The 15,637-nt window shown below is 31.9% G+C and overlaps 1 protein-coding gene across 1 annotated transcript; it reads left to right on the top strand.

Annotated features, from left to right (window-relative positions):
• The first annotated feature begins 310 nt into the window (after positions 1-310).
• Positions 311-15,363, top strand: LOC126834315 (leucine-rich repeat-containing protein 15). Its single transcript, XM_050566140.1, has 10 exons — positions 311-655; positions 5,075-5,225; positions 7,958-8,029; positions 8,102-8,173; positions 8,248-8,316; positions 11,532-11,785; positions 11,871-12,004; positions 13,023-13,282; positions 13,637-13,762; positions 15,009-15,363. The coding sequence occupies exons 1-10, from the start codon at positions 325-327 to the stop codon at positions 15,169-15,171; spliced, it is 1,632 nt and encodes a 543-aa protein (XP_050422097.1). The 5' UTR covers positions 311-324; the 3' UTR covers positions 15,172-15,363.
• Positions 15,364-15,637: the final 274 nt, after the last annotated feature.

Genomic DNA, 15,637 nt, shown 5'->3' with positions numbered 1-15,637 from the left:
CACTGCGGTGAAGATAGTGGGCAAAATATAAATCACAACACATTGTGTAGCATTGTGTTTAAGCCGGACGTCCTGGTTAGGGCGCACAAACAACAAAAAAACCCTTTTGGGTCGACGACGTTGTAACTTAATTGCGTGTAAACAAAAGAAGAGCGGTCGCCCTTGGAAAAAAATTTAAACCAATTACCGGCGCGTCTCTCTGTTGTCCCGTCTGGCCCTTCTGGCGGTTTTATTTAATTTTTTGTGAGGGGGGGGGGGTGTAGGGCAATTGTAAAAATGAGATCTACACTACTCCACTTTTGTGCGGACACTTTTGCGGGCACAATGCGGTCGACAAGAGTTTGCGGGCGTTCGGTTTTCTTGACAACACTGTGGTGTTTGCAGGCATGGACCTCCGCGGTGCCAGATGCCGGGTCCGCCCAGGTAAGTACGGGCAAGTACAAGAACAAGACCGCGGTGGACCGGGTGGACGTGTGCACGTTGAACGCGTGCGAGGCCTACGTGCGGATGCGCGACGACCTGGCCAAAGCGGTGCAGCCGATCAACGAGAAGCTCCGGGGAGGCGACGGGTCGTCGTCGGCCGGCGACCTGGGGGCCGTCTTGGAATCCCGGCTCCAGCGGCTGGACAGGAGACTGCGGTCGGTCGAACAACCGGGCGAGTATACACACATACATACATACATACGGATTCATTTTAAATATTACAATTATTATTATTATTATTATTATTATTATTTACAACGAAAAAGCGTCAAATTATTGTGTTTATACTTTTGTTGAACGTCTTGATAGTAAATCGCAATTCACACATACTTTTTGACACTATTTTTTACAGCTATTAAATGATCCGGCAAAAAACGTTGAACAGGTGTGTACATAAACTAACATGGGCGGTTGTTATTTAAAAATAAAAATAAAAATGATTAACTACTTGTATAGGCAACAATACACACTGGTGTTCGCTTTTCGAATTTAAATACTGATTTAAGTTTGGTTTTTTACATTGAAAAGTAAAAACATATTAAAATTAAAATTTAATGTACAATATTGATAAAAAATACCAGTAATTATCTATAAGTATTTATAGATACTTAATGTACATATGTTATCTATACTCGTTTATTGAAAATTACATTTTTTTTTTTTTAATAAATATGTTATGTGGCTATAGACGGATCGTTTATTTTTGAAAGCCGTCAAACTCGTATAACTATTATGGTAATTGTGAAGTCAGCATAAAAAAGTTCCTATTAATGATTTATATATTAATAAAAGATATTTGTGTAAGTCATAATGAAATATTGGTAAAGTAGTTTTGGTTTACATACACTCAATTGCAGAAAATTCCGTTTATGATTTAGTAATTTTATTTATGAAAAGAGTTAAGTATCTCATTTGTTTACGAAAAGGGTCAAATTCGTTCGATTAAAAAACTTTGACTTTTGGTTAAAAAATAAATTTGAAAAATTGGTATTCATAAATAGTTAAAACATGTATAGTGCATATAAAAATTATTAAAATATTTCTTATAATTTTTTTCAAGTAACACTGCATGGCCAAGGCGTCTATTTTCAAAACCAGCCATAAGAAATTTTTAGAAATTTCTCTAAAACATAAAGTTAAGATTTGACTCTATGATTTTATAATAAATATGAAATCAAAGATTTGGAGTGTATACACTATAACGAGCTTTTTGTAAATTAACTTGTATGAAAAACAATACACAAGATTCATTCTGTGTTTTCAATTTGAATTTTTTTATTTATTGGAGTTGCTTCTCTTTTATAACGAAAGATAATATGACTAAATGTGACTCAATTAAGCAAAAATATATATATATTTAAAACTTGGAGTTACACCACTTTTACAATGAACGGCCCCCATATAATAGATTCAATTACACTGGTCAACAAAACTTAGTAACAATTAGAAAGGTGCTTAATAATTTTAAAATACCCACCTACCCTCATTATGAAACCGTATATTTTATTTTGATTCAGTACACAAAAAAAAAAACTGATTTAACAATTTTTATTTTAAAACTGATTTAAAAATTAACAAATAATTTTAAGTTATGAAAAAATGTGTCAAATTAGTATTTATACTTTTGTGATTATTTATGTAAGAGACAGTTATAAATAATACATAGTTTTTTAGTTATTTAGATATTTTAGTTTTTTTGTTACATAAGAAGTCATGATATTTACTTTTACTGAAACTTTATTAGTCACATAGAACGTTATATTTATTAATTTTCCACGGTCAAGCTGCACCGTAATTGACTTTTATTATAATTTAATTAAATATAAAATTCTTTTCAGAGTTCATAAGTAATTCAAATTAAAAGAACGATTGCATGTGTAAATGCTAAATATAACAATACAAAAACTACCAGGCGTGATCATCACTGTTTAATTTTTTCATTGGCAGTAGTTAAAAAAAATGATACGTTATTTTATATAAAAACAAATTCATTATTTCAACAAACAGTAAAATTAATTACTTATTTAATATGAATAACTAAATAAAATTCGAAAAAAATTGATAACACGACACTGTTAAGACATGCTAGTTTATGCGCTCGAATGGTTATCGATTTATCATTATCATACTTTTGTGTTGTATACAAATCTCCTATGTGTTACATATTATTAACACTATTGCATCCGGTGTAACATGTATACCACATAAGAGGTGTTTAGTGTGAAGTGATGGGCATTTTTAAAACACCTCATGTAATATGATAACACATTAATAATATTTAGTATTCACATGAGCAGGGTTGTCACTTAGAGTTTAAGATTGAAAACAGTTGCATAAGTGACTCAAACATTTTAAAACTGCCATTAAGTCACATTTTCAACTAAAAGTCAACATTTTTTTTTTGCAAGTCTCTAAAAGTCAACTTTTTTCAGTAATACACACTAAAAGCAACTTTTTGTTTTTATAATATATATATATATTTATTTGTAGCCGGTGGGAATTTTTGTTTTTTATAATATATGTTTTATCATAAAGAGATACTGATAATGTTAGTATTTTATTATTTTCAATCTCTATTTATCTAATCCCCTTAGAGGCGGGTTCACTTAATCAATTATTGTTATACCACCATAAATATGATGTTTTTAAATCTTTTTTATTATTTCCATGCCTTTAATGAATGATATGCACAATTAAATACTTATTTAATAATCTAAAAAAATAATCACTATGTGAGTTTGTTACATTTTAATTTATACACTTTTCTTACATGTATACAGGGTGATCCAACTAACGTTAGACGACCATTTTCTCTGAAAATATCAATATTTTCAGAATTTTTTTTTTGTCCTTGACTTTTAAGTACATATTTTACTACATTTTTCAATATTTTAAACATTTTTATCACCAATCCTTATAAGCCAAAAAGGGGGATATTAGGTTTTTTTTTAAATGGCAACATATGTTTTTAATAAATTAATTTTTATAATCTTTTATTAAATTATAATAGAAGTCAATTACGGTACAGTTTGACCGTGGAAAATTAATAAATATAACGTTCTATGTGACTAATAAAGTTTTAGTAAAAGTAAATATCATGACTTAAATACCTCTTATGTAACAAAAAAACTAAAATATCTAAATAACTAAAAAACTATGTACTATTTATAACTGTCTCTTACATAAATAATCACAAAAGTATAAATACTAATTTGACGCTTTTTTTCATAACTTAAAATTATTTGTTAATTTTTAAATCAGTTTTTTTATTTTGTGTACTGAATCAAAATAAAATATACGGTTTCATAATGAGGGTAGGTGGGTATTTTAAAATTATTAAGCACCTTTCTAATTGTTACTAAATTTTGTTGACCAGTGTAATTGAATTTATTATAGGGGGGTCGTTTATTGTAAAAGTGGTGTAACTCCAAGTTTTTTAAAATATATGTATATATTTGCTTAATTGAGTCACATTTAGTCATATTATCATTTGTTATAAAAGAGAAGCAACTCCAATATAAAAAAATTCAAATTGAAAACACAGAATGAATCTTGTATTGTTTTTCATACAAATTAATTTACAAAAAGCTCGATATAGTGTATACACTCCAAAGCTTTGATTTCATATTTATTATAAAATCATAGAGTCAAATCTTAACCTTATGTTTTAGAGAAATTTCTAAAAAATTTCTTATGGCTGGTTTTAAAAATAGACCATACAGTGTTACTTGAAAAAAAATATTTTTAATAATAATTTTTGTATGCACTATACATGTTTTAACTATTTGTGAAAACCAATTTTTCAAATTTATTTTTTAACCAAAAGTCAAAGTTTTTTAATCGAACGAATTTGACCCTTTTCGTAAACAAATGAGATACTTAACTCTTTTCATAAATAAAATTACTAAATCATAGTCTGAATTTTCTGCAATTGAGTGTATGTAAACCAAAACTACTTTACCAATATTTCATTATGACTTACACAAATATTTATAAAAATATATAAATCATTAATGGGAACTTTTTTTTGCTGACTTCACAATTACCATAATAATTATACGAATTTGACTGCTTTCAAAAATAAACGATCCGCCTATAGCAACATAACATATTTATTAAAAAAAAAAAATGTAATTTTCAATAAACGAGGACAGATAATAAATGTACATTAAGTATCTATAAATACTTATAGATAATTAGTATTTTTATCAATATTGTACATTAAATTTTAATTTTAATATGTTTTTACTTTTCAATGTAAAAAACCAAACTTAAATCAGTATTTAAATTCGAAAAGCGAACACCATTGTTGTTGCCTATACAAATAGTTAATCTTTTTTTTTTTTTTTAATAACAACCGCCCATGTTAGTTTATGTACACGCCTGTTCAACGTTTTTTTGTCGGATCATTTAATAGCATGTGTGCATTTAAGTATGTGTGAATTGTGATTTATTATCAAGATGTTCGAAACAAAATTGAATAAAAACCACAATATATTATGATTTTTTTTTTTTAGAATTTCGAATTCTATGACGGAAAAGAAATCTATGTCTTTGCCTTGGCGTCTGTTTAACCGTTTGCCGTTTTCAGTGTGGACAATATTGCCGGGAAACGATCGGTGGAAACGGTGCGATCACGGACCGTGCAAGTGCAGGACTGAAACGCATTCGGTGAGCTGTTGGAGAAAGGACTTTGAAGAAATCCCATCCAATCAAATCGTGCCGTACGACGTCAACGCAATGTAAACAATGTATTATCTAAATCCGTATCGAAATCAACGAGGTTTGCACTTGTTTCGTGTGTATTGCTTCAGTACAATATCAGTGCAAAGCGTCGCCGCTTGGGCACATCCGCCGGGGGGAAACGCGTAATCCCTCCCTTCCCCCTCGAAAAAATCGGTGTATTTAAGAGCACCAGCCACCGCTAATTGATACTATCGAATCGATCCCGTTTGGCGTGCCTCCTGTTTCGGTTTCGAAACAGCCGTAAGACACTATTGAACGTAATATTAATATGTTTTAAAAAAACGCATTAACAACGTACCGCGTCGAGGCCGGGCAAGGCCGCGCTGTGTCGACCGCGACGATCCAAACCAACTGACGGACAGCGCCTTCCACCTGTTACTCAGCTGTTACACCGGTTGTGATGTTTCTTTTTTGGCCAATACAAATACATATATATATATATATATATATATATATATATATTGAAATAATTGTGAAATAATAATCCGACGGGTTCAATTGCATATCGTATTTTCCTCCTATAATATGTAACCGAATGAATAGTAAACGGAATATTGTACGGAAAATATGCACGATTTATGTAACTATAATCGACTTGACCGTTTTGACATAATAATATTTTTGTTTTGACAAATGACTAAATGCAAAACGCGCAAGAGCTAGCGTAAGATAGCTCCGGTTAAGACATCGACACTACTGGATTTGCTCAGCAAAAATTACAACAGGAAGATAGGGTTTTTTAAACTAAACATACACAATATTATTACATACACTACAAGTCGCATGCTTATTGCGCAACAACTATGGTTTGTAAATAAAAATAAAAAAAGGTACAATTAGTACCAACAGTCATAAACATGTTAACTAATACTGTATTAGTTTGATTTTTATATCTTGTCTTCGTCTCATCTCCAATATACTTGTAACAACAATATTATAATCTGAAGTCTGACGATTGAGTAAGTAACCAAGTCCAAAATGTCCAAGTACCAACGTTTCCAAGGAATTTTTAAATTTCAAATAAAACTAATAATATAGAAAGTAAACATATTCAGGTCACAAACAGTTTTGTTTTTTCGTTTTTAATAGGTTAGCAGCGCATAAATCATAAAGCTATACAAATAGCCGTGAGGAGTGACGTCAAAATTTAAAAATATAGTTTTTCTATTAGTCAGATAAAAAAAATAGCAAATTGTAGAATTATTATTTCTAACATAATTATTATTTATGGTATCATATTGCATTGTACTTTGACACCGACAAAAATCAATTAAAGTATTGAGATTTTTCGATTATACTTAATTGGCCTAATATGTACATTAGTGCAAAACATGTGATTTTGTTTACACGTTTGATTTGTTAATACAATCACTCTGAACATACAAATAGAACTCGACAAAAATAACTAATATAGTCGACAGCGCCAGTGTGGGGACGGTCGTTGAACTTCATGGGTACAACTAGGGCATTCTCGCATAAACCCGATGCAACATACTTATTCCCTATAAGTAAACGGAAGAAGCAAAACTTGTATTATTGTGCGTATCGATAATTGCTTAGATAATTATTTTCAAACACTAATACCTAACTGCAGAACAAACGCACGTCGGTGTGTTTCAATATTTACTTTACTCCTGTTTTGCCGATTACAGTAGTAACAGGCTCTTGACATGGCCATCAATTAGAAGACGTGTCACACTTTCGGCTTTAGAGGTGTAATTTTTGAAATTTACGGCGGATTATGCCGAAATTTTTTCGCCCAATAAATAATAGGATTATATTTTGAGACTTAGACAACGCGTGCAAATATTGGGCTCCAGGCGTTCCTATTGTTTGTCCAAGATAATCCTCGAAAAATAATTCATAGCGATTCGTCAGGATTTCAGGCGTGAATTTGTTTTTGCACCGTTTTGAAGTACAAACAAAACCAAGTACGAATATATATGTTAGGGTGTACCAAAAAAACATTTTTTTTTTGTTCTCCTCTTGACATCATGTTCCTTGGGGTAAAATAATATTTCCCTATTTTTTTCAGATTTTTAACTTATTCCTCATTTAGTTGCAAAGAATTCCGATATACTTACATAACACATTATTCTAACAATAGATCAAAAAAAAAAAAATTTAAAAAAAAACAAAAAACAAGTTTAATAAATTTAAAATATTTTATACCCCTAAAAAAAATATTTTAGGGTACTATTAAGGGTATATATATATATCAATGTTTTCGCGAATTTTACATTCTAAGGCCTAAATTAGTTGTATAGTAGTTTTTTTTTGTAAAAAAAAAAAAATACTGGTTTATTCCTCTTTTTTTTAATGATGATTTTGTATAAAAGCAACATTTTGTTTAAAATTGATATTTATACCTTAAAAAAATTAAAAGCTAAAAAAAAATTTTTTTTGGAAAACTGATGCTCGCAACCTCTAAAATTAATTTCAAAAATCTGAAAAAAAATAGGGAAATATTATTTTACGCCAAGGAACACGATGTCAAGAGAAGAACAAAAAAAAATTTTTTTCGGTACACCCTAATATATGTATACACCAAACGGACTAGAGATACATAAAATATAATTTTAGATAATCCAATATGAAATTCAATTATTTGGCAAATCATGTGAAATAAGAAAAATTGTCATCAAGTCCACCCTAATATTATATTATTATCTGGTATAAGCGATTCGATGAGAAACATGCAAATCATTTAATTGTGTTTACTTGACAGAGACCTGAGCACCAATCGGATAATGTCGTTGCACAAAGACACGTTCAAGGACTTGACCAACTTGACCGAACTGTGAGTGGACATATTTTTTTTTCTATTTCTCCAGTTAAGTTGGCTGCACTGACAATTTACCGTTATTTTCAGGGACCTGACGGACAACGACATCGACTATTTGCCCACCGCCATATTCACCGCGCTGGAAAACTTGACTAAACTGTAAAATATAATAACATATTATAGAGAGTAGTACAATAAATATTTTTTGACTAAAGCCGTTTTCCGTTTTGCAGGAAATTTCACAGAAACCATTTGGTCGAGGTACCGTTGTTGTTTCAGAGGAACGCAAAATTGCAAATACTGTAAGTGTAATATAGTTTAGTTTTCCAGGAAAATATTGTTTTTGATCAAACGATACACGTTCAAAGCCCATATTATATACCCACGTGTACTACTCCGGGCTGGTTTTCAGTATAAACATGGTATTTATTCGCCTAGTAATTATTATCAAACGGTACACCACGGTTTAGTGCGCCTGATAAGGTGACGGCAACTCACTGAAGAAAGATATACCTTCTAATGTCTACGCCATTAGTGGCCTTCGAAACGATAAAAAGATAATAATATTTTCAATTATTATTTTATATCCCCAACAACATAATAATATGTAACAACACATGTTTTGACTCATTCACTTCGTTCGACCGAGTGTACGAAACACCCTCGATGATTACACAACACAATACAATCACTTTATATAAAAGTAAAAAACCGAACGCGTTTTTTATCGATGAACCGGCTCTACATATTTTGTTTGTCGCATAATAATGATAATTATTATTATTCACCAGTCATGTTATAAAATATATGATTCCATCGGCAGCAGCTGTCGACGGTTTTTGGGTTTACTGAGACGGTTCTTTGAATATTGGCAAGCTGAATATTGACCACCGGCCTTGAGTGTAAAAAAAAAATCTAGAAAATAATAGAACATGCGTACTAGTTATACACTAACTGTGCAAATATGTGGCTAAATTTGTTTTTTTTCCCTCGGTTGGTTACAACATTTTTTGCAAGGATATTATCAAGATGAAGATTTGGTTTTTTTATTTTTGAAAATGCGCGCCCATCACTCACGTAGAGGTACTTGTCTTTGCGCGAAAGTCCTAATTGTAATATTATGCATAATGTTATTATATTTTATATTATGTATGTACATATATCATAACTAGGGCAGAGTACTTGTAGCTCTAAAAAAACATTAAATATGCAAACACTTATGCACTTGAAAACCCTAAAATATGCACTAAATTTATATGCTTTAAAATTTTTTTTTTAGCGATTTAATTAAACAAATGAATTAATTTAATTAAAACATTTAAAATAAGAAAAACAATGACTGACTAAATTAAACTATATTTATATGCTACACTACGAGTCCACGACCAATAAATGAATAAAAACTTTGGCTTAATGAAACTATTACTATATTTTATTGACTTAATTATACTGTAAATAATGTATAATTTATTAAAGATAGGTGGTGTATTGAATAATTGATTTTTTATTTTAATAATTTGATATTCATTCTTTTGACCCTAAAAAAAAAATTCCAATATTTTAGAAATTTTTTTACTGATTATCGTTTTGACTTTTGATAAATTATTTTTTTAAAGCAAATATTAAAAAAAAATTCCCTTAAAAAGCATATATAACTTAAAAATGTCTCAGCAAAAGCAAAAAAGACCCGAATATGCAACAACATAGAAATTACAGACTTGGCTTTGTCATAACCTAAAAGAAATTTCTTTATGGTTGGCCTTTTTATACGGCTGCGCAAAACAAATATGCAAATGCTGGAAGTCCTCTGCCCTAATCATAACAATAATAACAGCAATGTTCACACACATATCGATTGCGTCAGCGACAGGTGACATCTTATAAAAAAAAAAATTTAACATATTGTGATATGTATCATATACCGATGACTTATTTATGTCCGGTTATTATTATTATTATCATTATTAATTATCGTACCGGCAGGTCATTATACTTCCTACTTGAAACATGCGTCTGGGTCTAGCCGTCCGCTTACAAATGATATAATATTATAACGGCCATTGCAATTATATTTAATCAGTATTCGGAACTACCACTCTCTAGCTTTCTACCGGGCTTTCCGTTTGTGGTGTGTACCTGTATTAAAATTACATATCTTCTCTCTAAACATAATAATAATAATAATAATAGTACTACACAGTATTATGCTCCTTAATGTTTAGTGCCCGTTAACCGTTTTGAGCACGCCATTTGTATGTATGATTAATGACGAACGCAATAATATAATATTATTATTATTATACCGGAGCGTTTCTAAATCATCTGTAACAAGAACATAACATATTATACCTACTACTAATGTTTTCACGTACTTACTCTTGCGCAGTTTTCCACTTGATCTTCTTATCTTTTTCGACGACCAACCCGTAGTCCTTAACGCCTACGCTAGGACGTAGTATCCGATTGCGTTATAAATTGCAGATGGACTCGGATAATAAACGAAAAGAGCACACTTATGTTGACTAATATGACATAAACGGAGAGTAAAAAACAAAACTAAAAAAAAAAAAAATGTGTACAGTGTTTTTTTTTAATTGGAACGCACGCGCGCGGAGAAAGGTCGGTTTTGATATTTTACAAACCAGTTCAATGTTTTTGTTGTCCATTTATATAACCGATCCATTTCTTTGCATAAGTACATATTATTATTATTATTATTATAGTGTACAAATTACAAACTACGACGGTTGTCCGGCTATGAATTCCTAACACAAACAAAATAAAAAACCAAATATTTTATTGAAGTTGAAATAACGAACAAATATGCAATTCCGTCTGATCGACGGTTTCTATTTTAATGTTTTCTTTAATTATTACTATTACCTGACCTCCCTCCGATAATCTCCCTGAAAATCCACCCCTCGTTTAAAAAGGACACGGTGAAGAGACCTGTTAACCTAATTAACTCCACGCGTCTTGCACTGCTATAATAATCCTTCCATAAAATATATTGGTAGATACAATAATTATAATACATAGGTATAGGATATTTTCATTTTAACTCTTTCCCCAAATAAATGGAATGTACGGCTAATATAAATAGGGGGCAGTCGTTGTGTGTAGAAAACGGAAAACCTATGTTTAATAGCAGTCAACGGTGGTAATCCGGTACACAGGACTGGATCGATGTTTGACCCTTATCCGCTCTATGGTCATTGCGCCGTACAGGTTAAAGCACAGCCCTTTGGTATCTTTTACCCGAAGCGAGGAAATAATATTAGTTCAATTATTTTGGGTCTCTCAACTGTAATTTCGCAGTCAATCTCGCATAAGCTTGGCAATTCAAAGTACATATAATATGATTGCCAATCCTTTTCATCATAATAGAACACCAGTACAAATTTAAAATATTGCATTCCTTTAAGTATATTACCTTCTGTTAATTTTGCAATACCAATCCAATGCCGTCGATTGTGAAAAAATATACAAAATAATAATGTGTGTGCTCTCGCGTTAGAGACTTGTCGATGAACCACATAAAACAGTTACCGGAAGAGTTGTTCCGGTCGACTAGAAACTTGTTGCTGTTGCACGTCTACGGCAACGGGATAGAAGTTCTTCCCAAGTCCATTTTCAAGGATCTCGGTCGCCTGGAGGATCTAGATTTATCGGCAAACACGTTGACCGAGTTGTCGTCCGACGTGTTCCAAGGCGTGGTGTCTCTGAAAAGACTCAAGCTGCAAGAAAACCAACTGCAGCAGCTTCCTTTGGGTATGCATAGTAGTACAAACGTGGGGTTCGGTTGTATACGTTTGCTGATGTTTTTTTGACATGATAATACATATATTTCCAACAGGTGTATTCAACGATATGGAATACTTGGAGATCTTATCGTTGAGAAACAATCACATATCGTTCATTCGTCCCGGACTGTTCAACAACATGCGGCGCTTGGTGCAATTGGATTTGACCGAAAACTGGATAACACTGGTAGGTACAAACAGCTATTACACAATCCGAATGAGAATACAATATAATAATCGTGGGTGCGCGTGAAAAAGGGGTTAAGTCAACGTTTTGTGCAAAATGAGTTATATACACCGAAAAATTCAGAAAGAAAAAAAACTCTATGATTTGTGCTTTATAGTTTAAGTCTAATTGTTGTAATATTCAATGAATAATAAAAGAAGTGTTTGTTGAGTTGAGTCACTATTTTTCTCATTTTAGTGTACTTTGTGATAAGTCGACTGAAATCTTTTTGTATTTACAATTTAATAGTGTAACAAGAGTTATGTCCTTTGTTATACTGACTTAAATCTTTTTGAACCACCTGTTTAGTGATAATAGGGTTATGTCGATTTTCCCACCATACTAAATTATGATATCAAGAGTGTTGCAATCACAACACATTAATCAATATCATTAAAATACGTATCCAGTTACGGATGAAGATGATGTCGAAATGGATGAACAATATCTAGTTCAAGAAATACTAATTCAAGAAAATGTTGAGCCAAATCTACAGTCTCTAGTAAAATATCTAGAAAAGCTAAAAAACGACAAAAATAAACAAATAAAACGTGCCTAAAATAAAAAGTTTTTATGTTGTTACAATAATTACTAGTGTTAAAATGTATTAGGATGTCATATTAAAAAAATAAAATAATATTATTATTATTAAAATGACTTAACCCTTTTATTAAAAAAAAAAATGAGTAAATTCAACTCAATAAGATTTAAGTCAATTTTTTTTTGTTATACAAATTTATAAATTCTAATTTATACAGGAAAGTACAAAACAAGTGGTTTTATTATCCTATTCAAAAAATATTTATTCTATTCTAATGCCTGATCTTACATATTCTTCTAAACCTTATTTTCCATTTCCTGAAAAGTCCTGACTTAACCCTTTTTTCACGTGCACCCACGATATAATGATTAAAGTGGAATACTATTAAAAAAAAAAAACAATCTGCTGCTTCACACACTTCTTTTTTTTTTGCCACAGCTAAACGGCAACGAATTCTCCGACCTGGTGGCCTTGAACGAGCTGCACTTGGGCCAAAACTATTTGGACTTTATACCGAAAAAGACGTTTAAAAATTTGGCTGCCCTCGAAAAACTTTACCTGTTCTCCAACAACATTCAGCACTTGGACGCCGACAGTTTTTACGGGTTGAACAATTTATCGTCGTTGTTTCTCAACAATAACTTGCTCAAAGTTCTGGAAGACAAGCTGTTCGAGCCACTTCGCAATCTGAGAAAATTGTAATCATTTTTTTTTTAATATATAATGCTTGTTGAATTGTTTCAAACATAACTACGTTGGAGTTTACGATTGGAGAAAACAATATATATTTTTATTCGAACAACTAGGTTGCCAACTTATGAGCGACACGTTAAATCCACTAGGCGAAATGTTCAATTGATTTCCCCTATTGTTGTTATTTAACAATTGTCAATTAACAAAATAGAATTGCCAAAACCAACGTTTTTTAACGTTTGACTTCATTAAACTTTGGTCACACACTGTCGTTCAAGTAGAATGTGTTAGATGTGATTTTTTTTTTATGGCTTTAATGTTACACTGATTTAATGAGTATTAATAATTTTTTATTCCAGACACATAGACAGCAACAAGTTCCAGTTTCTACCCAACGACTGTTTTAATCACCTCCCCAAATTGATATCACTGAAACTGTCCAAGAACCCGTGGCACTGTGATTGCGCCATTCTATATTTGGCCAGGTCGGTACATATGTATGGTTAATATGCATTTTTTATGTACCTCTATATATGTACGGCATAGACACTAGTTTTTTATGAACGTTTTTTCTCGGTTGCGTTTTACTATCGGTAAAATAAAAACGAGCAGCTCAATGTACGACTTACAGCTGAGACAGATTCACACGTTGTAAAAGAGTCTTTAACAAAGGCATAGCGTTACTTCTAAGTTCCACAAAACACTATATTATTATATGTTTTATGTACCTACCGTGCGGATGTGTTCACACATTACATTATACATGACATTTGGTCCGGCCATAGGTGTATAGTACCTACAATTAATATCAATAACTGTTTACAAGTTAAGTTGATAGCACAGAATCACAGATATATATATATCTAATATATTATTTTACACACACATAAATCGGTCTTGTCGGTTTTGAATAGGTCTTCGTCAAAAGATAGTAGTTTAGCGCTGGAACCAAAAAGGATTGCACACAATAATTATAATAATGATAATAGTATACATAATATATATATTACACAGTATACACCGCCGTTGCTGAACTCAATATAACCTGAGAGGCAGCCATTTTGTGTCTTTATTTCATGGAAAGTAAAAATGCTTCATTACTTTTCCATGATACATATTAAAATGTTAGGTTAGGTAATGATAACGCCTTCATATTATGTTTGGTAAATCCACAGAGACATACATTCGGAAACAAGATTGCCAAGTGTACACGCTGTCAATAGAGTTAATTGAAGATACCCCGATTTCCGCCATCTTTGTGGCAATTAGAACCTTATCACGTGTTTATAAAAATAACCATTTAAGTTTATACATAAATCCCACAGAAAATGGCCGTCGTCGACTTCAATATTCTTCTTCACTAGTTAACGGTCTAGTTCATATCCTTCTAACAACCCGCTTTAGACTCTAAGCAAGCATGTTAGTTACCAATTATAGGCACAGTCTCGAAGTGAGATCTATAATTTTCACCAAAATCTCGAGGGAGGGTTATAGAGTTATACAGGGTGATTCATTAAGGATAAGACACTCATTTTCTCGGACTATATTAATATTTTGAACAATATTTTTTTCCAAGATTTTTGGAAAATTAGTGTCTTATCCTTTATGAATCACCCTGTAGACTCTTTAGGTCTAAAGATACATCTAGCATAGAGTGGGGCTGCTATTAATAGGTGATGTAATATGGTTTTTTGTCATTTTTTTTTTCTTCTACATTTCTCTCCCACACAGATGGTTGCGGGCCAACAGGCAGAAGGTCTGGGACTCGAACCCCACGTGCAGGGGACCCAGAGACTTGGGCGGCAAACCGGTGGAGGACATGACGTTCGAGGACCTTTGCGACGGTCAATGGGCCAGCATGGTGAAGTTAACGCCCCGGGTGCCCATAAGATGATGATCGATCGATCGAGATGCACACATGTTAAGCTAATATACGATCGATCATATGCCGTTTCTCGATCATCGACTGCGTGTGTGTGTGTGTGTGTGTGTGCGTCGAGAAAAACGTCGATTGATACTCGTTTTTAATGGCTTTTTTATTGTCCGCACTTAAATATTTATAATAATTATAATATACATATAAACGTTATACGTACACAATAATATTGAGTTTTTTTTTTTTTTTTTTTAATTGATTGTATACGGTTTAATTGCGCGCAGATAAGAAGGCGGCCGTGTTATCTTGAGCCCCCCGGCTATATGCCATATGCGGTAATTTTTCAACATTTATTATTTTGTTTTTTTAGTGCCACTCAAGAGCCGTAATATAATAATACATGTACACGATATGCACTCTGTGTAACCATAAGACACAGATAAGAACAGAGTAAACAATTTTTCGATCTTCGTCAGGCGTTTTT

This window comes from Adelges cooleyi, unplaced genomic scaffold, assembly GCF_023614345.1.
Source record: "Adelges cooleyi isolate 19-005CV unplaced genomic scaffold, UGA_ACOO_1.1 ACOO_flye_CR_arks_rails_tigmint_CR_PRNA_21, whole genome shotgun sequence".
In the NCBI taxonomy this organism is placed as follows: domain Eukaryota; kingdom Metazoa; phylum Arthropoda; class Insecta; order Hemiptera; family Adelgidae; genus Adelges; species Adelges cooleyi.
Note: the sequence above shows the minus strand (reverse complement) of the source record. Positions and strands in the feature narration are given on the sequence as shown.